General features: G+C 54.5%; 5 protein-coding genes across 5 annotated transcripts; 3 read left to right on the forward strand and 2 right to left on the reverse strand.

The window, feature by feature from the left end:
* Window positions 1–2,729: 2,729 nt before the first annotated feature.
* On the forward strand, window positions 2,730–4,565 carry BU25DRAFT_469454 (uncharacterized protein; the record flags this gene model as incomplete). The annotated part of the gene is made up of 3 exons (XM_033710757.1): window positions 2,730–2,903; window positions 2,956–3,131; window positions 3,246–4,565. 3 exons carry the CDS (start codon window positions 2,730–2,732, stop codon window positions 4,156–4,158), a joined length of 1,263 nt encoding a protein of 420 aa, XP_033561274.1. The 3' UTR covers window positions 4,159–4,565.
* BU25DRAFT_469458 (uncharacterized protein) lies at window positions 4,532–5,155 on the reverse strand (the record flags this gene model as incomplete). Its single annotated transcript, XM_033710758.1, has 2 exons — window positions 4,532–5,079; window positions 5,129–5,155. The coding sequence occupies 2 exons, from the start codon at window positions 5,153–5,155 to the stop codon at window positions 4,642–4,644; spliced, it is 465 nt and encodes a 154-aa protein (XP_033561275.1). The 3' UTR covers window positions 4,532–4,641.
* Window positions 5,156–6,478: 1,323 nt separating this feature from the next.
* BU25DRAFT_368766 (uncharacterized protein) lies at window positions 6,479–11,681 on the forward strand. Its single transcript, XM_033703904.1, has 2 exons — window positions 6,479–10,545; window positions 10,598–11,681. The coding sequence occupies exons 1-2, from the start codon at window positions 6,721–6,723 to the stop codon at window positions 11,417–11,419; spliced, it is 4,647 nt and encodes a 1,548-aa protein (XP_033561276.1). The 5' UTR covers window positions 6,479–6,720; the 3' UTR covers window positions 11,420–11,681.
* Window positions 11,682–13,096: 1,415 nt separating this feature from the next.
* BU25DRAFT_440297 (uncharacterized protein) lies at window positions 13,097–14,056 on the reverse strand (the record flags this gene model as incomplete). Its single annotated transcript, XM_033709166.1, has 1 exon — window positions 13,097–14,056. The coding sequence occupies one exon, from the start codon at window positions 14,054–14,056 to the stop codon at window positions 13,097–13,099; it is 960 nt and encodes a 319-aa protein (XP_033561277.1).
* A 366-nt stretch (window positions 14,057–14,422) lies between these two features.
* BU25DRAFT_368771 (uncharacterized protein) lies at window positions 14,423–19,245 on the forward strand (the record flags this gene model as incomplete). Its single annotated transcript, XM_033703905.1, has 4 exons — window positions 14,423–15,355; window positions 15,424–17,625; window positions 17,923–18,417; window positions 18,616–19,245. Coding segments are annotated over exons 1-4 (4,221 nt in total), but the record flags the coding sequence as incomplete, so codon positions are not given.
* Between the last annotated feature and the right edge of the window lie 3,899 nt (window positions 19,246–23,144).

Below are 23,144 nucleotides of genomic sequence, written 5' to 3' on the forward strand. Positions count from 1 at the left end.
GCGCCCGAGAAGCGGAATTGGAAGGAAGTCCTGGCCGTCCGACATGGCGGAGATGCTCAAGAGATCGGAACGGTCTCGGATCAAACTCTTAGAAATGTTGCGAAACTCTGACACCATGTCAAGGAGGTACGCGGCGACACGAGTTTTCGCGAAGTCTGCAGCACTCGGCTTCTGCAGAATATCCGCAACCTAGATGATGCTCCATACTCAAATTGCTTCCACACAGTCGTGCTTGTAAGAAATCATAGCAATGCTCGCTAACTGGGTGGGAGTCGTGGTGATGCTGACATCTGCCGACTGAGCATGAACGATCTTGCAGATAACAGCCATGGAATCCGCATCATCCTCTGGAAACGGGACAACTCGGGGTGAGGTCGCAGTCAGAGCTTCGCCTCAGCGAAGTAGCCATCGAACATGGCTGCAAAGACTGGAGAGACGTGGCTGAGCAGCACCGATGAGACAAGAAGCTTGCGCTCAGTCTGAGGTGTTTTGCTCACATGAGGATCACGTCGCCGCGCTTGGATAAAACTTCTGCAGTCGTGGACCTAGCTTCCATTGTGGCAAATACTGGCGGTACTCAGCGGTACGTACAGAATACCAACGTGTTGACGTACCTTCGTGCGTGCATTTGCGTGTACCGTCTGGCATACGAGCTTCGGCGAACGTTGTCGGCGTCGAACGGCGGTCGAGGAAAAGTAATCGTCTTCGAGATTCGTGCCTAAAGTGAAATTGTCACAAAAGCTTGGTGAGTGCGTAGTCTCGAGTTTAGAATCATGGGTGAGAAAGACGATGATCCCTATCTCTTCTTCGCCTTCACCTGCTGCTGTCGAGACACCCAGCCGACGGTGCGCGTGTAAACTTACCCCACCATACAGCGCATGTTCAAGCCTATTATGTATACCGATTTACGGTCGGTCATCTTCGTGGCAATCCATCAATGTGGCAGGATTGCGTTGCTGCCCTGAGCTCATTCACATTCGTGGTCGCGCGCTCAGCTCTTGCTGGGTTCTGTCGATTGCGCCTTCCAACCCAAACTGAGAATTTTGTCCAACTTCCCATGAAGTCGCTCGCCAATTCAATCTTTTGAGCATGTAGCTAGATCATCCTAGCGACATCTTTCTCGTACCTTCAAGACGTCATTTCAATGTTCGTGACGTCTAAACTTACTTGTGACGTTGTCCTGCAGTCCCTAGAACTCAGAAGTCAAACGCGCGCATTGCGCGTTTCTGCACATTCGATGCGGCTTCGTTGGACCTCTGCCTTCGCCTTCTTACGTCTTTACAGCCGGTTCATTGTTCACTCAACTGCCCGAGTATCAAGGCGGACGCGTTGTTTCCGTCGGTTCACGCTAATCGTCATTCGTGCACTGGCTCGCTGTTGGCTCGATGTTGGGGCGACTGCAGCGGGGATTCGATCTCTCGATTGCTGGCATGGTGCCGCGCAGGCCTCGCCCACTTCTGGCTCTCATCGCGCAATGCGATCTTCTGACTGACGAAAGCGCAATGGCATTTCAAAGAAGCTTGCTGAGCAATCGCGAGACCAAGACGGGGTAGAGTTGCAAAAGAGATGGAACAATGTTGAGCAGGAGCATCCTGAGCAGCTGGAGCATCAAGACTGGGGCTCCAAGCTTCGAGCAGGAGCTACCTTCCACCTTGAGGACGTTGACGGGACCAGAAGCGACCTTGAAGGTCTCCTCGGGCTGAAGGACGACGGCATCCATTGTCTCAAATGGAACGCAACTGCCGTTACCGGATACCTCGCCCGTAAGGAGCGATTTAATGCGACAACCATCGTTAACTGCGAGCTGATGATCTGAAACGCGAGACGCGCGCTTGCTCGCACTTGGTTCGGCCCTTTCGGCGCATTCGGCCGACCTCGCAGCGAGCTTTTCCAGGCCATCTCCTATCTTCTCAGTCAATCGCCGAGCTACGACCCGTCAAATCTGCGACCATTCTGCGAACTTCGCGGTGACATCTCGCGTCCGCAACACCTCCGTCTGCTCACCCCGCCGCGGGCAGCCTTCCAACGCGCTCGGGCGTCTAGAATGCTCGGCCACTACCCCACCTTCAGTAGTCGCGATAGAGCTGCTGAACACCTTGGTGATGGTGTGGTGGTTGTCAGGCCGTGTCAGCATGCATCCACCAGGTTGATGTGCTCATCCGGAGCTGCTAGAGCTGCACAGCAAGCAATTCGAAGCTTCGACGCAGCCAGATTAGCACAATTGGTTGGCAAATCCAGGTAAACAGAGCTTCGTCTCGAGCTGAGGTCCATTGTTCCGCAAACATTTGGCATTGTCCGTCCGCATTCGGAACGGAAGCGCTGCCGACAGCTCTACAGCCCCAGATTGTAGCTCAACCGTCTCAGGAGGCAGGGACCACTTGTTGCGAGGCGATTCTGCATCACAAAGTGGGGAGATGAGCTCCGAATGACCCAATGTTTGCAGACTTTCGAGCTGAAAGCATCACGCGGTAGGTACCCTTATGTATATATAAACCCCTCACGACCCCTCAACTGCACTCAGCATCAAACATTCCAAAACACCAAAAAGAGTTCGACGTCACTTCGAACTACTTTAGGTATTGAATCCCCGAACCCCCTCTTCCGCTTGGGCCAGGAACGACAGGCTGACAGATCGTGCGTCAGATACACGTACCGAAGTACCTTTTACCCGGACGTGACTATATATCTACTCTACGGAGTCTTGTTTATTCGAACAATAACTATTCACAATGGTATTTCTCCGCTCAGCCTCCCGCCTTGTGCGCCCCGCGTCCTCCCTCCTCACAACTCGTGCTGGTTCACGGTTAACATCGGGCGCCTCCCTCCTACGACAACCGAATCAGTTCAGAACGCTAACCGCGACCGCTTCACAACAGGGCAAGGTTCTTCTCGTTCTCTACGATGTAAGTTGAACAACCTCCAATGGCTCGGAAACAGCGGCTGACAACGTCATAGGGTGGTGTCCACGCTGAGCAGGAGCCCCGTCTTCTCGGTACCACCGAGAACGAGCTTGGTCTGAGGAAGTGGATCGAGGAGCAGGGCCACGAGCTCATTACCACTTCCAACAAGGAAGGCGAGAACTCTGAATTCGACAAGCACCTCGTTGACGCCGAAGTCATCATCACCACACCGTATGTCGGAGCTACCCCGCATAGCCGCTAGACCGCCCCGCTTCCACGCGTAAGCTTGTTGCTTTAGCGCGCGACAACATGGAAATAAGTGACAAGGCTGACAATTATTGACAGTTTCCACCCCGGTTACCTCACAGCAGAGCGCCTCGCTAAGGCCAAGAACCTGAAGCTTGCCGTCACTGCTGGTATCGGATCCGACCACATCGATCTCGATGTTGCCAACAAGACCAACGGCGGTATCACCGTTGCTGAGGTCACTGGCTCCAACGTCGTCTCCGTCGCTGAGCACGTCGTCATGACCATCCTTACCCTCGTCCGCAACTTCATCCCTGCCCACGAGCAGATCGCCCGTGGTGACTGGAACGTCGCCGAGGTCGCCAAGAACGAGTATGACCTCGAAAACAAGGTTGTCGGTACCGTCGCTGTTGGCCGTATCGGTGAGCGTGTCCTCCGCCGTCTCAAGCCCTTCGACTGCAAGGAGCTCCTCTACTTCGACTACCAGCCCCTGCGCCCTGAGGTCGAGAAGGAGATTGGCTGCCGTCGCGTCGAGAACCTCGAGGAGATGCTGGCACAGTGCGATGTTGTAACCATCAACTGCCCTCTCCACGAGAAGACCCGCGGTCTCTTCAACAAGGATCTCATCTCCAAGATGAAGAAGGGCTCATGGCTCATCAACACCGCCCGTGGTGCCATTGTTGTCAAGGAGGACGTCGCCGATGCTCTCAAGAGCGGCCACCTGCGCGGATACGGTGGTGATGTTTGGTTCCCCCAGCCCGCGCCCAAGGACCACCCTCTGCGCTACGCCCAGAACCCCTGGGGCGGAGGCAACGCCATGGTCCCTCACATGTCCGGTACCTCGATCGACGCTCAGGAGCGCTACGCCGCCGGTACCAAGGCTATCCTCGAATCATACTGGTCTGGCCGCGAGGACTACAGGCCCGAGGACCTTATCGTCTACAAGGGCGACTACGCTACCAAGTCGTACGGCCAGCGCACTAACGCTGAGCGCACCACTGCTCCCAAATAAGCGGTTGATGTTAGCATGTTAAAACGAATTTCCTTTTCTTGACGAGGCAAAGAGCTAACGGGTACTTTGGGCTTTGTGTAAATCAGTATATCCATTGAACTTCACTGAATGTCTTCTGCGGTTGTGACATGTTATCATTCAAGTTTTACTAACCAACATCACTTCTCGACGTCCACTTTTCCAACGTGGCACTGGATACCTTGCGACTGCCCCGTTGACAAACGCCATACAGATGATGGTAGCCTTATGACCTGTCTGGTTCACGGGGTATTACCGCACTTGCCACAGCTACAGTCAAAACTAGCAAGTCGACATAAAAAGTGTGGGTAGACAGCCAATCAAGTATAAAGAGATCGAGGGAATGCATCGGTACTTCAGTCGCCGATCGACAATCTATGGGTATTGAGTGAAGCTCTTTAAACGTGTGCAGCGTTGTACATCCACCCGCCAACCAGGTATAGCAAATCACATGACAGCCTTGTCTTAACCCCTCGACCCTGACAAACTCCGCCGCGTCTCATCCACGTCTTCATCCTCGCTATCGTCCTTGAACCCCTGCTCCAGCTCCCTCCCCAACCGCGTCTCCTCCTCCACCATGCTCCTCCGTTGCTCGAGCGCCTCCCTTCTTCGTTCATCCACAGGATCAAACCCCACCATGCCCTCGCCTTCCTCGTCGTCGAAGTCGGACGACGAATCGTCGTGCACGTGTATAGCGGGCTGGCGCGTCCAGGTCGAGGGCATGAAGAGGGTGTAGAGGGCATCGGAGAGCTTGGTGCGCCAGGATGTGGCGTGCTCGGCCATGGAAGTCGGCATGGGAAGGTACTGCGAGTAGCGGGTGCGGTGGCGGCGGATGAAGGGGAGGATGAAGAGGGTGGCGGAGAGGTAGAGGACGAGGGCTATGAAGAGCGGGATGAGGATGCCCTAGTGCCGTTAGTTGTGGCTTCGTGAGAGACGCAAGGGGCACGCCTACCCTCAGGAAGTGCGTGAAGCCTGCCATCTGGCAGGACCCTTTGGGGAACTGTCAACGAAGTCTGACGGCTGTTTGCTGAGCGGCTGAGCTGGAAGGCCTCTCTGGGCGTCTTATGGAGCCCCGGCCGCCGACGCAGGCTGGGAGGGGGGGTGGGGGGGGGGGGTTTATAGCAAATGTGCGCTCCTCTTAGTGACAGCGAAGCATGTATATACACAGCAAACTCATCTGCGAGGCCAGCATCCAACACCGGCAAGCAGCGCAGATGTTCGTGAAGAAGACATGGGGCAAGGCTGAGCGATGGCTGTCGCTGACGTTCACTGCCAATCGGACACCCCAGTGCCCCGTTCGCAGGCGCAAGCCACAACGCACGCGTCCGGGCGACCAGGGGCAGGTCTCAGGAGAAGACGGCGCGGCATTTGCACGGCCGACTAGCCACCCCACGCCTCGAAACACGGTGGAGCAGACTTCTGCACGCTCCCTGTGTTCACGACAATCGCTGTACATCTACAGTTGTTCAGCACGTGAAATAGTCGGTCGATGCAGAGGCACGCCATGCACGAGAGCCGCTAGTCACTACTACTCGGCACCTTCCCGCACCCACCTGCAGCCCGCACCGCCCGTGACCCGTGACCGCCGAACCCTTTTACGCAGCCCGGGCAGGAAGAAGTGCCAGGAGAGTGTCGCGCCCCGCCCGTCGTTTCAGCACCGCAGAGCCAGGGCAGGCCTCACGCGCGCCGCATCGCCCGCAGCCAGCCTCTCGACCGAGACCAGGAGGGACACGTTGGGCAGAACGAGAGAGCGACACAGACAGGAGGAGCTCGTGACAGCGGGAGACGGCGAGCACCCGCGAGGACGACGCGGTGCATGCGATGGACAGCAAAGGGCGGCAGTCGTCTACGTCCAAGTTCTTTGGGCGACGACACAAGGACAAACCCAGCGGCAGCGGCAGCGGCAGCGACACGCGCCCGCCCGCAGAGTCGCCGCCGGGGAGCGCCCATGGCTCGCAGTCGTCACGACACTCGCACCGTCACTCCAGCAGCCAGGCCTCCGTCGACCGCCCCGTGTCTCTGAGCGCCGAGGGCATCTTCGCCAAGGCCGGCCCCATCAGCAACTTCGACTACACCCAGCAGGTCGAGCCGCACCACCTCAACAAGGGCGGCGGCGACTTCCACCAGTACCCCGTCTTCGACCCGTCTTCCATGCCGTCGGCCGGCTACGAACGCGGCGGCGGCGGCGGCGGCAGCGGCGGCGGCGGCAGCACCAGCAGCACCAGCAGAGATGGGCCGCCACGCCCCCCGCCGCACTCGGGGACCACCATGACCTCGCAGGGCGCCGGCCAGGGCAGCGACCGCGGCGTGAGCATCCAGCAATGGGGCGCCCGCGACAGCAGCCGGAACGCCAACACCAACACCAACACGTCGTACTACGCCGCCACCGACTCGTCCGCCTACACACGCGCCTCGTCCGACCAGGCCTCGGTCTACTCAAACGACTCGCGCACCCGCGGCAACAGCATCTACTACCCCAAGACCAACTCCAACTCGCAGACGACCTTCTCCTCCATCGGGCTCGACTCTGGCAGTCTGCTGCCCATGGCCGCCTCCACCCCGCGCGACTCGCACCGCCACAATCTGCTGCATTCAGGCCAGTCTTCCCCCTTCGGCTCCAGCGCAAACCTCGGGCAGAAAGGGTTCGACATCGAGCGACCGGCCGACCATGTGGTCGAGAAGGAGTTCATGAACCTCATGGTGAAGCGTGGGTGGAAGAGCCTGCCCGAGCAGGCGCGGCGGCAGATGGAAGCATACAAGATCGACAAGAAGTGGACGCTCGTCTACCAGGACAAGCTCGCCGAGCACAAGCACGAGGAGAAGAAGCGTCAGACCCAGCGCAACACGTATGGCGGCGGCGCAAACCCAGACATCCTGATCCGCGCAGAAGAGGAGGGCTCGCCGGAATGGTACGTCAAGAAGGTCATGGACAACTCCATCACCAACAAGCAGATGTCGAGTCTCGAGATCAGTCTGCGCACTCAGCCCATTGCCTGGGTCCGTGGTTTCATCGAGGCGCAGGGTCAGATCGCGCTCACGAACGTCTTGACGAAGATCAACCGCAGAAAAGGAACAGGCCCAGCGCTTCCACCGAGTGCCTTCAACCAAAAGGCCGAGAACGACGTCGAGCGCGAGTACGAGATCGTCAAGTGTCTGAAGGCGCTGATGAACAACAAGTATGGTGCAGATAACGCTCTGAACCATCCATCCATCATCCAGGCCCTGGCAGGCTCTTTGATCTCCTCTCGATTGAACACAAGGAAACTCGTCTCAGACGTCCTGACCTTTTTGTGCCATTGGGGTGAAGGCGGCGGGCACGAGAAAGTGCTGAACGCACTTGATAACCTCAAGTCGCAGTACGGCGAAAACAGCCGCTTCGATGCATGGATGCGCGTTGTCGAGGTTACCGTTGACGGGCGCGGCAAGATGGGATCCATGGTCGGCGCCTCCGACGAGGTCCGCAGTGGTGGAATCGGTGTCGAGAACCTGCTGATGGAATACGCCATTGCAACACTGTTCTTCATCAACATGATTGTCGACGCACCCAAGCGCGACCTGCAGCTCAGGATACACATCCGCGCCCAGTTTACAGGATGCGGCCTCAAGCGCATCTTCAAGAAGATGGAGGGCTTCCAGTACGATGTCATCGACAAGCAGATCGAGCAGTACATGGCCAACGAAGCCGTCGACTACGAAGACTTCCTCGAGCGCGAGAACAGCTCGATGGTGGACAGTGTCGATGGCGGCGAGACCAAGGATCTGAACGACCCCTCTCAGATCGCAGAGGCGATCATGACCAAGGTCGGCGGTACTCGTGCGCAAGACTACTTCTTGTCCGCCATGCAGCATCTGCTGCTCATCCGGGACACCGAGAGCGAAGACCGCAACAGGATGTTCCAGCTTGTGGATTCGATGCTGAGCTACGTGGCTATGGACCGCCGACTGCCAGACATGGATCTGAAGCAGAGCCTGAACTTCACTGTTCAGTCTTTGCTCGACAAGCTGTACACCGATGGAGAGGCTCGTCAGATCCGGGATGAAGCCAACGCGGCACGACAGATTGCAGACTCGGCCATTGCTGAGCGTGATGAAGTCAAGGCAGAACTCGAGCTCGGTGCAGATGGCCTCGTGCAGAAGCTGCAGAAGCAGGTCGCAGAGCAACAGCGTATCATTGATCTGCGTGGCAGGCAGGTCGAGCAGATGAAGGCCGAGCTTGCGGAGATGCAGAGGATACGAGCACAAGAACTGCAGCGCAACGAATTGGAAACCCGCGAGCTGTACCTCATGCTTAGAGATGCTCAAGATGTTGCTGCCTCCGCTTCGAAGAAGTCTGGCAAAGACGGGCTGGGCGCTTCAGATCCCGCGCAGATGCAGGGCATCATGGATCGCGAACGCTTAATGAACAGACTTGAAATCCAGCTTCAGCGAGCTAAGACTCAGGCTACTCTCGAGGGCAAGACTCTTCAGATGGTGCAGCCCAGTGAGAAGCTGAGGGAGCTCAGAGAAAAGATGGAAGGTACTGCGGGCGAAATGCCGGAAGGCTACGGTGACGGTCTGCAGCCCAACTCCTTCGGCTCTGTACGAGCGAAGAGTGGTGTACCTCGCAGGAAGCCTGTACCTGGTGGAGCTGGTGGCGACGACGAGATCATGTACGATGTCAACGAGGATGACGAGGATGTGATCATCGAGAAGCCGCGTCTCGTCCAGATGCACAAGCCAAAGCTCAGCGCATCCACCGCCAACGCTCTCGTGGGAGAGATCGCATCGACTGTGCCAAAGTACGAGGACGACGAAGCACAAGCGAATGGTGCTCCTGCTGGAGCGATTCCACCACCACCACCACCGCCTCCTGGTGCCCTCGGGTTCCCTGCTGGTCCCGCTGGGATACCTCCCCCACCTCCCCCACCCCCAGGTGCCCTTGGATTCCCCGCTAATATACCTCCGCCGCCGCCTATGCCTGGCACTAATGCTAATATCCCTCCACCTCCACCACCACCTCCTCCGGGCAAGCTTGGCTTTGGCGCGCCCGGTATCCCACCACCTCCGCCAATGCCTGGCGCTCCTCCGATGCCAGGCGATGGCAGCATGCCGCCTCCGCCTCCACCACCGCCGCCTATGCCGGGTATGAAGCGGCCTGGTTTCCTGCCCAAGGCTTCTTTCAACGGTCCGGGATCTATGGCTCTGTCCGGACCTCGACCGAAGAAGAAGATGAAGGCTCTCCATTGGGACAAGGTTGATTCGCCAAACTCGACCGTGTGGGCCACTCATGGCCTCACTGCGGAAGAGAAGGAGGAAAAGTACCAAGAGCTTTCGAAGAAGGGTGTACTCGATGAAGTCGAGAAGCTCTTCTTGGCCAAGGAGATCAAGGCGATTGGCAAGAAGGGCGCAAAGAAGGAAGAGAAGAAGCAGGTCATCTCGCGCGACCTGATGCACAACTTCCAAATCAGTATGGCGAAGTTCTCGTCATACTCGGTGGAAGAGTTGGTTCAGATGATCATCCACTGTGATAAGAGAATTTTGGATGATGGTGTCGTCATGGAGTTCTTGCAGAAGAACGACTTCTGCGATGTCCCCGACAACACGGCGAAGCTCATAGCACCATACTCGAAGGACTGGACCGGACCCAACCCCGCTGAGAGCAAGCGCGAGCAAGATCCCAACGAGCTTACACGAGAGGACCAAATCTACCTGTACACGGCGTACGAGCTGCACTTCTACTGGAAGAGTAGGATGAGGGCGCTCGCTCTGACGCGCACGTACGAAAACGAGTACGATGAGATTTCGAACAAGCTTCTTGAGATCTCGCGTGTTGCAGACAGCTTGAGGAGCTCGTCCAGTTTGATCAGTGTCCTGGGTCTCATTCTGGATATCGGTAACTTCATGAACGATGCCAACAAGCAGGCCAATGGTTTCAAGCTCTCCACACTTTCTCGTCTGGGCATGCTGAAGGATGACAAGAACGAGTCCACCTTCGCCGATGTGGTTGAGCGTATTGTGCGCAACCAGTACCCCGGCTGGGAAGGCTTCACTGACGAGATCGGCGGCGTCATCACGGCGCAGAAGATCAACGTCGAGCAGCTGCAGACCGATGCGAAGAAGTACATCGACAACATCAAGAACATCCAGATGTCGCTTGACGCAGGTAACCTGTCTGACCCAAGCAAGTTCCATCCCGAAGACAAGGTGTCCATCGTGGTGCAGAGAAGCATGAAGGAAGCCAGGAGAAAGGCCGAGCAGCTGCAGGTGTTCCTCGAGGACATGCAGAAGAGCTATGATGATATCATGTCGTTCTACGGTGAAGATCCCACCGACGACTCCTCGCGCCGCGACTTCTTCGCCAAGCTGGCCAACTTCGTCCAGGAGTGGAAGGTAGGTCACACCCTGCTTTCACAACGTCAAGCGCATGCTAACAAGATTGCAGAAATCAAAGGAGAAGAACACCGCCCTCGAAGAACAGCATCGCCGCAACGAGATCTCCATGCGCCGCAAGCAGCAACAAGCCGGCCCACTATCACCCTCTGCTACCTCCGACGACGGCGCCCCCAAGTCACCCGCCAGCACCGGCGCCATGGACGACCTCCTCCAGAAGCTGCGCGCCGCGAAACCCGAAGCGCGAGACCAGCGTGACCGCCGCCGACGTGCCCGTCTCAAGGACCGCCACCAAGTGCGCGTCGCGTCTGGCCAGCAGATCCCCGAGATCGGCGTCAACATTGAGGACGACGCAGCTGCTGGAGACGAGGACGGTGAAGGGAGTGCAGAGAAGACGAAGTTGCTTAGCCCCACCAGCGAGACGAACGAGAACGAGCCAGGTATTGGTGCGCTGACCAGCCCCACGACGCCGGGCGCCGATGTTGCGGACCGTGCGGCTGCGATGCTGGAAGGATTGCAGCGCCCGGATAGCATGAATAAAGACGGCAGTCTCTCTGTACGTCGACGCCGCGAGTCAGCGGACACTGAGCGCGAGAGGAGGAGACGCAGAAGACAGCAGGCGACCAGCAAGGCTAGCGACGACGGCGGGCTGATGAGTCCGAGTATCCCCGAAGAGAGGGAGTTGGATGGCGCGAGTGATGCGGGCGGTAGCATCGCCGGCGATAGACCAGGGACGAGAGATGGGAATGTTGACGAGAGACCGGTTACGAGGGGTAGTGATGAGATGCCTACCACGCCGACGACGGTTGTCGTGCCGCCGAGTCCGGAGCAGAAGGGGAGGGAGTTGCCTACGCCGCCGCCTGATGAGGTTTGAAAGTTTTTGAACTTCAGCATGAGGTGGCTTTTTTGAGGGTTTGGGATTGTGGATGCTTGGGAGGGCAGGGAGGTGTCTGATTTCGCAAATACCCGTTCCGTTGTTGTGGGACATTTTCCATGTATACCTTTAACTTGAACGTTTGGGCTAGACTATCTCAGCATTGTTGGTTCTGTAGTTGCGGAGTTGAGCGGGCTGCATGCATGCATTGTAGCGCGCATATGTTGGAAGACGGCTAGGATATTTGCATTGCATACACTACTGTTTGTCTCTCCTTGAGTATTTCGTATCCTGCATCTTTGTCCTTCAAGCCACGCGCGACTTTTTGCTGATCATCTGGAGCGCACACAGGTCACCATCGCAACGTCTTCAGCGTCTTCCGTATCGACATAATCTACCGAAACCCGGCCAAGGATACCGTGTCCGTGCGCGTGACGACCGGATTCGCGTGACTAACCGGGTTTTACTAGCCTCACCAGCACAACAAGACTATGGTAAAGAGCAGAGTGCTCTGCATCTATGTGTATTGCAGAGAGACATGTTGGTACTGCTGTCTCCACAGCATGGCGTTTGGCAGCTGAGGAAATTACCTCTCACGATTGAGAATCAATTGCATCATCTTCTGTCACGGTTCAGGGCGCTCTTGCCTGTCGAACCTCACCTCCATGAGAGTGACTGCCACGTCACACTAGCGTTGTTTACAGCTACTCACCTATATGTACTGTCCGTAGCTTCACCCAATACAACCTCAGTTCAATCCTTCAATTCTTCCCACAGCGTACTGATCACTCACGATACACGACATTTTCTTATGGGTACATAATATACACTATTGCTATTTTCTTTCACATACGACCATAGGACGTTGAAAACAAGGCTTCCCGTTCGCTCAGCCCTATTTAAGCAACGTACCGGCGGATTAGTAGTTAGGTGGGTGACCACTAGCGAATACCCGCTGTTGTATGTTTTTCATTCTTTTTTTTTTTTTTTTTTTTTTTTTTTTTTTTTTTTTTTTCTCCTTCCAGTCTGCGATCAACATCAGGCTCGCTGGCCAGAAGAGAGCACATGGCATTTTGGCACGATGCACCTTTGTTCACTTCCTAAGCTTCACATGATTTATGTCCATACTATGATTTCCCAGCCTCACCAGCGCAACAAGACTATGGTACAAGGGGCAGAATCAAGAAAGGTGTCCGTCACATGCGCGCACAGGCCGCTATCGATAGGAAGGTTTGATGAGTCATCACAATTGTGGCCTGTGCTCAAGCTCGATTGCAACACCAATTGTACTATCGTGAGCTTCCCAAAACAACAACCACCCAAACATGCCCCGCCAACAACACCTAGCCACTCGTTCTGATCGCAGCAATCTCACTGATGCTCAGAAGGCTGCTATCGTCGTTCTCCGCGTCGAAAACAAGCTCGAATTCACCCAGATTGGCCCCAAACTCTCCATCAACGATTCAGCAGCTGGAAAGGCCTTCCGCAAGGTCAAAAAAGCCTCCGTAGGACCTCGCTTACCAAGCTCCTCGATGGAGTGCACAAGACCAGCCCCAGCATCCCTGGCCGCCCCCCAAAGGTACGCAACGGCTCCACACTATCAGCTCTTGTCCGGAAGGCTATTATTGACTTTGGGTACTACGATATAGAGGATTTAGTCGGGATTGATAACCTTCCTTAGGGTGCGATCTCCATATTGGTGTTGTGCAGAGTGTGGTGAGCCTCCCTGCAAGAGCGCTGTCTTCCGAATAGCAACGGAAGGTCCGTGATAAGATGAAGCAGCGCACCCAGGACCACCAGGCCAAACACGCATATGGGCCCTAGGATGGCAAAAACAGTGAAGCCGTACGATGCCTGCTGGAAGGCGGCGTCGTCTTTAAACCGCTCCGTCGCGAGGCCGACCTGCATCGCAGTCAGCATCAGGACTGCAAAGACGGTGACAATGGCCATCCACGCAAGATTGTCGCCGAAGAGGCTTCCATAGTTGTACCGACTGCGAAGGTAGGGATCGAAATGTGGGAGGCGCGTGAAGCGGTGGATGGTGTTGATGCGCGAGAGGCGGAGCTCGGCGCGCAGAAAACGTGGGTGCATCATGTTCGGTTCGCGCTCGTGCGCTCGGAGCAACTCTCTGGCCAGGGTTTTCCAGTCAGTCCATTCGATTGATTTGCCATCTTCCCTGCAAGGCAGAAGGCGCTTTTCATTGGCAATGTGGAAGTCACTTTCTGACGATACAAGACAGGCGTAGGTGTGAAGGAAGCCGAGGGCGATTTTCCGCGGGTTTGTCCGGCATGTCTCTGTAGGAGTATCGCACGGGCAGGCATCAGGGCACTGTAGGTTAGTCCGGCAAAAAGCTGGATCGAGGAGAAACCGCGGGACAGGCTTGACAAAGAGTCTTCCCTTGTTTGTCCAGAGGAGGTGCAGGTCCATCCGGTCGACGACGATGATCTCCCTGCTCAAGACCATTTGAAAATGCAGCGGCTTGGCAGGACGCTTCGCGCCAGCAAACCCCAGATGCCTCAGCATGTCGGCCAGGCTGCCGAGGGACAATTCCCTCCGTAAGAACGCCGTTGTGTCCTCCGCCGGGTCGCCAACGACTCTCTTGCCAGCGGCCTCGTGGTAGTGATAGGGGAGATACATGCGATCACATAGCGATGCCGCAGCGGGATTGACTGATGAGCGTGACGCATGTTCGCGTATCGCGCCCCCAACCACCAAAACACTCAGACTTCACTTAGAGAAACTCCCCACTATGATTTCCTTATTAGGAAAGTGGGACGTGACATAGACCCCGCCTAACGACTGACCCGATGTCTCGACTAGTACACCACGCACCTCTGCGATCTGCAACTGTCAAGAGAGCACTTCTCTCAATCATCATCAAGGCGCCAGATGCAGCAGCTCTCGTTCCGAGGTCTGCGTCGCAAAGCATTACTTAGCGCTGAACGCTCGTGCGGCTTCGCCGGTGCACGCTAGACTGTGTCTTATGCCAACGCAATGAACTTAGTCAACATCAGCCAGGTCATCTTCTTGGACGAATGGACCATGGTCTTTCATCTCGTCCTAACCGCAGGGATAATCATCTCTTGTCTGTGGCTCGTTCGCACACTTGCGCCTGCAAATGCAGCGCCACAGTGTCGGCCAGAGGGCAGTTCGCGCCAGACGCATCGCGGCCAAAACCCGATACCATCCACGCAACGCGGAGCCCACCTCCACCAGGTATACCCCACGAAGGGTGGCCCTGAGGAGGACGGACCCGACCCAGACGTCGACATTATCGCCATCCATGGCCTCGATACGGACTCGGAAAAGACATGGACGTGGGAAGACCGCAAGGATCCCACGTCCAAAGTCAACTGGCTGAAACATCCCAAAATGCTCCCGAGCAAGGTCGAGCGCGTTCGGATCTTCACGTGCTACTGGCCTGCTGACCTGCTGCAACCGTCAAATCTAGTTCAGAAGACAGAAGAGGAACTTGCCTTGCTCCTATTCGAGGATATTCAGAGAGAGCTTCAGGTTGAGAGGAACCACGCAAGAAGCAAGAACCGGTCCATTCTCTTCATTGCATCCTGCCTTGGAGGCATCATCTTGATGAAGGCACTTGTGGGCGCCAAGGCGGATCACCCTGTCCGGAGAGCGACACGCGGTATTATCTTCCTTGCCACACCGTTTCGAGGGACCTCGTTCCAAGATGTAGCCGCCTTTGCGGAGCCAGGTTTACAGGCCTGGGCTTCATTCCAGGGTGGACAAGTGAGTAGCCTGCTCAGCATTGTGAAGGGATCGACTTTCAGTCTGGAAAACCTTGTGCGGCGCTTCGTTTCGTTGTGCCGAGACAGCGATCCTCCCTACCAAGTTTTTAACTTTTACGAGAAGGGAAAAACAAGTCTTCCGAGTAAAACTTTTCCTTGGCTACCCGCCTGGTTTCGCAAAGAAAAACAAGTAAGTTCGGGAACCATCCGCTATTTGACCTTATTCCAATTTTTTCTAAAGTTACTAACAATCACCAGCTGGTGGACGAGTCCTCTGCGACCTTGGATATAGTTCCAGACCCACTGCCGTTGAGTCGACCTCATGCCCTCATGAACAAGTTCTCCCACAGTCAGTGCACAGACCAGTGCAAGATCCAATGCGCTGAGCGCGAAGATTTTGAGCTTGTTTCAGGGAGAATCCAGGGTATGCTTCAGAAGATTCGCAAGGGCACTCCACTTGAGCAAGCAGACGCCTGGATACGCACCGAACACTATGCCGCAAAAAGACTCAGGATCGAACGACTCTCGGGCGACAAACTTCCGCTCGAGAACTGCTATATCAATCTCGCCATTGTCGAGCAGTCCGCAAAGAAAGCTTCGCCCGCAGAGGATGGGTCGGAAGAGGGTGCTGCACCACATGTGTCCCCCTTTTCACTTTCCGCACGGCTAAAGGTTGAGACGCCGGACAAGAATATCCAGGTAGAATTGTCGTCTCTTTTCGATCCGCGGGAAGACTCCAACGGCCAGACGATACAACCAAGAAGAATCTTAATCCGCGGACGTGCCGGAATCGGGAAGACCACCCTGTGTAAGAAGATGGTCGATGAGTTTGTCCACTCTTACCAAGACTTTGACAGGTGGACAAAATTATTCGACCGTGTGCTTTGGGTGTCGTTACGGAGGCTGAAGGAATGGTCATCAACGATATACGATCTCGAAGGCCTATTTACCCGCGAATATTTCGCTCAACGGGACCATGATACACGCAAAATCCTCGCCAAAGAGTTACGGCTTGTTGTCGAAAGGGGAAGAACTCTATTTCTTCTCGATGGTCTGGACGAAGTAGCCCAAGAATTGGCTATCGAAGACTCCAAGTCCACATTCCTTGAGGCTCTTCTAAATCAGCCAAACGTTATCATCACATCCCGGCCTCACGTGTTACTTCCAGCAAAGGTCTCGTCTCCTGACCTTGAACTGGAAACTATTGGATTTTACCCGGATCAAGTGAAGGCATACCTTCAAGCTACATTTACCGCCGATCCGAAAAAGGTGGAAGCTGTTCAGTCATACCTCCAAACGCATCAATTAATCCAGGATCTTGTGCGGATTCCCATTCAGCTGGATGCGCTCTGTTACACCTGGGACCATCTCAAAGGGAAAGCCGTGCCGCAGACTATGACTGCCACTTACAAAGCCATTGAGGAAAGCTTGTGGAAGAAGGATATCCTGCGATTAGAGACGAAGAATAGAGACCGTCTGCTGACGAAGGACGATATTAAACACGATAAGATGAACAAGATCGAAATCCTTGTCAAAAATGAGGTGTCTCTTCTCGAAGGCCTTGCGTTTACCGGCCTGTACAACGACGTGATAAACTTTGAGTTGGAACATTGGGAAGCTGTTTCCAAGGAGTTTGAGCAATCTAATGAGTGGATCCCTTGGAACACAAGACTTCCGCGCCTCTCTTTCCTGCGAACTTCAGAACTCTCGGAGGACGACCACAAGCGAGATTATCACTTCTTGCACCTCACTTTTCAGGAATATTTTGCAGCACGATATTTTGTACGACAGTGGAAAACTCAAAAACCTCTCACCTGCCTGCAACTTAGCGACGGAGAATGCAACGAGATCGAACCTGCCTCTTTTCTCCGAAAACACAAGTACGATCCTCGCTACGATATCTGCTGGCGCTTTGTCGCTGGCTTACTCGATGGTGACAAAAGGGCACTACGTTTTGTCCAAGCAATTGAAAACCAGCCACGCGACCTCCTGGGCCCTACGCATCAGCGTTTAGTTATGCATTGCCTGAGCGAAATCGAGTGGAAGGATACAGGTTTTATGGTACTTCGAACGAAGCTGGAAAATCAGCTGGGCCAGTGGCTGTTGTTCGAGTGCAACTCGACGCAAGATTGCTGGTTAGCTAGCGAAATGGAGTGTCCAGAGCAGGTCCTGGTCAATGCACTAAATGAAGCATCTGAGGATGCAAGACTGATCCTTCTGGAACGTCTAAACAGGCGAGCAGCAGTTCCGTCGAGCGTTATAGACGCTGTGGTCCCCTGGCTGAAAAACTGTGCCTCTAAGAAGCTGAGCATTGCCATATTGGACATCTTAAGACACCAGCATAAAGCCTTGCCAGATGAGTTACTGCAAGACATCACAGCACGGCTCGACCATGAAGATGGGGACTTTCGACTGGCAGCAGCTGAGGCGCTTCAAGGCCGGGCCGACCTTAGAGTGGAGGTGCTGCAACGCATCGCAGCACAACTCGGGGATGGAGACGATTATGTCAGATGGGCAGTAACTATGGCGCTTCGTGGCCAGTCCAACCTTACAGAGGAGGTGCTGCAACGCATTGCAGCATGGCTCGAGCACGAAAAGTGGCTTGTGCGACAGGCAGCAGTTCACGCGCTTCAAGGCCAGGCAGGCCTCACAGACAAGTTGCTAGAACGCATCGCAGCACGGCTCGAGGACAATCACGCATACGTCCGACTGGCAGCAGCTGAGGTGCTTCAAGACCAGGCAGACCTCACAGACAAGTTGCTGCAAAGCATTGTAGCACGGCTCGAAGATCAATACCAGAACGTCCGACGGGCTGCAGTTGAAACGCTTCAAGGCCGGGCCGACCTTACAGAGGAGGTGCTGCAACGCATTGCAGCACGGCTTGAGGATAAAGACGAGCACGTTCGACTAGCAGCAAGTAAGAAGCTTCAAGACCAGGCCAACCTTACAAAGGAGGTACTGGAAAGTATTGCAGCGCGGCTTGAGGATGAGGATAGGGACGTCCGACTAGCAGCAGCTAAGACGCTTCAAGGCCGGGCTGACCTTACAGAGGAGGCGCTGCTCAGCATCACAGCGCGGTTCGAGCATAAAGACAAGGGTGTTCAATTGGCAGCAGCTGAGGCGCTTCAAGGCCGGGGCAACTTTACAAACAGGTTGCAGCAAGGTATCGCAGCACGGCTCAAGCATAAAGATAGGGACGTCCAACTGGCAGCAGCTAAGGCGCTCCAAGGCCAGACCAACCTTGCAGAGGAGGTGCTGCAACGCATCGCAGCACGGCTCGAGGATGAAGATAGGGACGTCCAACTGGCATCAGCTAAGACGCTTCAAAGCCAGGCCAGATTTACAGACAGGTTGCTGCCAGCCATTGCAGCGCGGCTCGAGCATAAAGATCGGTACGTCCGTCAGAGAGCATTTGGGATGCTTAAATTATGGCTTGGCCCCACAGACAAGTTGCTGCAAAACATTGCAGCACGGCTCGAGGATGAAGACGAGCACGTCCGAATAGCAGCAGTCAAGACGCTTCAAGGCCGGGCTAGTCTTACAGGGGATGTGCTGCAACGCATTGCAGCGCGGCTCAAGGATGGAGATAGCGACGTCCGATTAGCAGCAGCTAAGACGCTTCAAGGCCGGGCTAACCTTACAGAAGATGTACTGCAACGCATTGCAGCGCGGCTCGAGGATGAGTACGGGCACGTCCGACTAGCAGCAGTCAAGACGCTTCAAGGCCGGGCTAATCTTACAGAGGATGTGCTGCAACGCATTGCAGCGCTGCTCAAGCATAAAGACAGGGACGTCCGACTGGCAGCAACTCAGACGCTTCAAGGCCGGGCTAACCTTATGGAGGATGTGCTGAAACGCATCGCAGCACGGCTCGAGGATACATACAAGGACGTCCGACAGGCAGCAGTTGAGGTGCTTGTAAATCAAGCGGCGCTATCGTCAGACGTCCTAGGCATGTCTTTGAAACCCTTGTACCTAGCTTTGCGAGAGAAAAGCTTTAAGGAACACCTGTACTGGACCGCTTTAGATAGAGATTCCATAGGAGTTGGTCTCAGACATGTTTCTTTGAGTTGCAAGCAGGGAAATCAGCCTAGTGATGGGATCTGGGAACTACCGAACTGCCTGGATGTCCCTGTTTCTAGCACTTAGATTACGGTGTAACGCCTTAACAAGATATCGATCACTGTGGCGGAGTGGTCCGCTGTAGTACACTGATATCTACGGTCAACGAAATTGTAGGACTATTGGGTCGATGAAATGCTGCGCTGAGTTGCTATCTAGTGAGGAGAAGACCACTATATACTGACTCTGGAACGTGCTAGTCCAGAACAGTCTAAGCAAGGGTTGCATGGACCAACTAATACCGCAACAACCACTCTTCCTCTTTCTTTTTCTTTTTCTCTTTCTCCTCTTTGCTCTTCAAGGGTCAAAGAGCAGCTATAAATATGTGCCCTTCGCGTTCCAGCTCTTTCGTTTCAAATAATCTTAATTGTCACTTAATAAAAGAGAAGGCTTAAAGATGACGGTATCTTAACGCCGCGGAGGGTCAACCAGGTGGTAAAGCTGATATTCGCAGCTAGCGGTTAAATGTTGATGGACTGATTAGTTCCTAATTACCCGATCCCAGCCTACGGTGTATCCGCGCCAACCCAGTACGTTCATGTAAACAAGAGCCGTTTGTCTCTAGCAGCATGCTGTTTTGCCGCTATCTACATCTGCTTTCGAAGCATATTGTACACACATAAAACTGTTTTTGATTTTCTAAGGTGTGTAGAGGCGCGCTATCTTGTGTGTTGCATCCGCAAAACCTTTAGTCTCCTCTAGTGTTCAACTGTCGAGTATGCTAGCTTGCCCTTATACCCTCAGGGTTTTAGCATTTGCTCTCTACTTTCCATCATCCTTTAGTGTTGTGGTGCTGCCCGCTGGGTATGATGCTTTTGGGATGAAGTTTTTACAGGTTGAGTTCTTGCTGTTTGTTGTGTTTCGTTTATAGCAGGTACACGTGAGTGCTTCTAGAAAACCACTAGTATGCGCCACAGTTATCTTTAGCAGTTCTTCTATTCCAGGGAAAGCACCAGATTGATTATAATCGTTTACAGCGATATTTTAGCACGCTACTGCAGGCTGCCTGCATGCTAAGTACATCAGGCAAGTTCCGACACCTGGAACGCTTTTCACAGTTCTTCATTGTTGACTGGCGAAACTCCCGGACTGCGCACTCCACATATCAAAACACCTCTTAGAGCCAAGAGATACAACGTTCCTCAATTGCACCTTCCATCACATCCTCCAATTCTTACACAGCGCCCCTAGGTTGCGAAAGGACAGGGGGTAAGCGACAAAAGGTTGATTGACGGCGCTGGCAAAACGATCAACAGCAAGGTCAACATCACCGCAGTCCTTGCCGGAAACTGATAAACTGATAGGGAAGAGGCTGCATAGCATTGTTACATCGACCATAGGTCTGCGCACTTGCAAATAAGAGATAACGAAGCTCTGAAGTGCAAAACGTCCCGTTACACTGTGCATCCCTGCACGCTTGGATGGACGTTAACTGAACACTGTGCTTCTAGGCTCGTAGAGGCGCGTTGCCCCGTGCTCTACGGCTGCAATACCTTCAGTCTCCCCCCAGCGCTCGGCTGTCGTCTATGCCCATTTTGCCCAAGGATCTGCGTTTGCTCTACATACTCGATGGCTTCGGTGGCTAGCCGTGGCGTGCTTAGGATGGTCCGGAGGCTGTCTCGTCCAGACAGGTTGCCAAAGATGCGGTTCCGGAGATCCTTGTACGTTTTGCAGTGGAGGATGTAGGCGACGGTCTGCCGCCTCTCCCCGTACTCGCAGCGAGGGCTGGTGACGTCCAGAACTCTTTAAGCGAAGAGGAAGTCGTTGAGGCCGACCTTCTCAGTCTGCAGCTGCACCAGCAGCGCACTCTCCCGTTTGCTGAGCCCCTTGTGAAACTGGAGTACCTTTTAGAGCGCACCGGTGTGTGTCTGTAGGTTGCTTGGCCTTTGGTCTCTGTCATCCATGTGTGAATCCATGCCCACTTCGTCTGTAGCCTGCACCGTCTTCTGAGTGTCTATTTGAGTGGGTGTAGCTTCGGAGGTGTGTCTGCTGGCTGGCGTCTGCGGCCATCCTCTCTCCATCCGGTGGCTTCCTAGGCAGCCGTGTCGGCCACTTCGTTTCCTGGAATGCCCACGTGCGCTGGGATCCACCTGACTGTGACTGGCCGTCCTATATCCTGGGGCTCTTGAACTTGTCGTGCGATCTCGTCGAGGATGTAGGTGCCCAATCGCCCCTCGGCCTTGGCTATGGACCAGATGGCTGCTCAGTGCTTGAGCAGGCGAAATGTCACCCAGAAGTGGGACGGGCGGTCCGCGTGCTCCGATGCCTTACAGCTGGCCATATGATGAGAGGAAAGAGGTACCTACTGTCTGCTGAGATACGTTCGATCGCCGTCACCAGCGTGCGCTTAACGTCGGCGCCTCTATAGTTAAGCGTATAAGCTCGGGCATATACTTTCCGCACAATCGGGTTTCCGCGCACACCGATCACACCCACTGCAGGGTATACTGCTTTTTCCTAAGGTCAGACTTCACGAGGCTCCAGCGACTACTGAACCTTTGCATTTATATCTCAGCGATCGGCTAAAGATTTTTGTTTCATAACTCACGTCTTGACTCATTGTGGTCATTTGGCTTTTGTCAACAACTCTTCAAAGTTTACTCGATACACATTACTCCCATGCATACTGGGCTCTATTATGCTTTCTTCCCAAAATGGAGCAGCTTCTGGCAAGGACAATTGAATTCCAATTGCAGCAAGGAATTAGCAACATACCATGATTGGGTCGATCTAAGGGATCCTAATGGACACAGCAACACTTGTTGCGCAGTAGCACTTTGCTTGTTAAAGACCACGGACAAGAACATGGAAACCCAGACAGCTAGCACCAGAGTCTTACTCGGCCTTCTGCCCACCATTCTGTCAATTCTGGGATCAAGCCCGGTGGAGCTTGGTCTGCTCAGCACACATCGGCTAGTTCTGAGCTTCTGCTTGCCATAGCTGCACCTGTGGTCAACCCAATCCGCCTCTTTGATTTTGCTAACCCCAAGACCATACTGAAGAATGTGAAAGGCAGAGTTTACGCAACATCGAAAAACCCTGGAAGGAAACTGTCAGGGACCATTGTCATTTTCAAATATCTACTTGCAGGTGCCGCAGTGTTCAATGTTACATTTGTGGCGTTCCAACAGTTCACAGAAGCATGGTTGGTCATCTTAGCCTGCAGACATCGTTATCACATATTCATATGGAATGTTCTTGTTGCCGTACTGTGCTGGGCGGGTTCTCTTATTCTCAGACTCCAAGCGCGTTGGGAAGATCAACAAGGAGGGAGTGTTACAAACATCACGTACAAAAAGCTCAATTGGGCTCAACTCTTTGCCTGGTGGAAGGAAGTTCCAGGCAAAGAGCTTGCATGGGTAAAGAAATTGCCAGGTTGATTAATGCGATTCCCAGCAGCTGCCGACAACAAAATCACGGTGTGCAAACGCCATAGTACGCGATGGTTTTACTGGGATCCTGAGAACCAACGGTTCTTCTGGTTTTCCAAGTACTGACTCTCGATGCGCGTTCGAAAATGCACTCGAATCCCCACACAATCCCATCTGACTCCGTCTAGCTTACCGGAAACCCCCCCCCCCAAATGTTTTGTCCCGTCAGTGAAGACCTCGTTAGCGCGGTACTGCTTGTTCATCCCCACACCCGAGTCCGAAACTCCCTGCACATCTGTCAATCGCCCGCCCGTGCGCCGGATCGGCGTCCATGCTAGGCTGTGCTGACAGCTCCGAGCCAATGCAGGACACACCGGTCGGCACTGCGTGACGGGGGGGGGGGGGCGTGTCTTTGGTGCGGGTACCTGCATCAACGGCATCGTGGGATGACGTACAGAAGCAACAATTTTGCGCTCGAGCTCGCTA

The sequence above is a fragment of the Macroventuria anomochaeta genome, assembly GCF_010093625.1.
Source record: "Macroventuria anomochaeta strain CBS 525.71 unplaced genomic scaffold BU25scaffold_18, whole genome shotgun sequence".
Taxonomy (NCBI): domain Eukaryota; kingdom Fungi; phylum Ascomycota; class Dothideomycetes; order Pleosporales; family Didymellaceae; genus Macroventuria; species Macroventuria anomochaeta.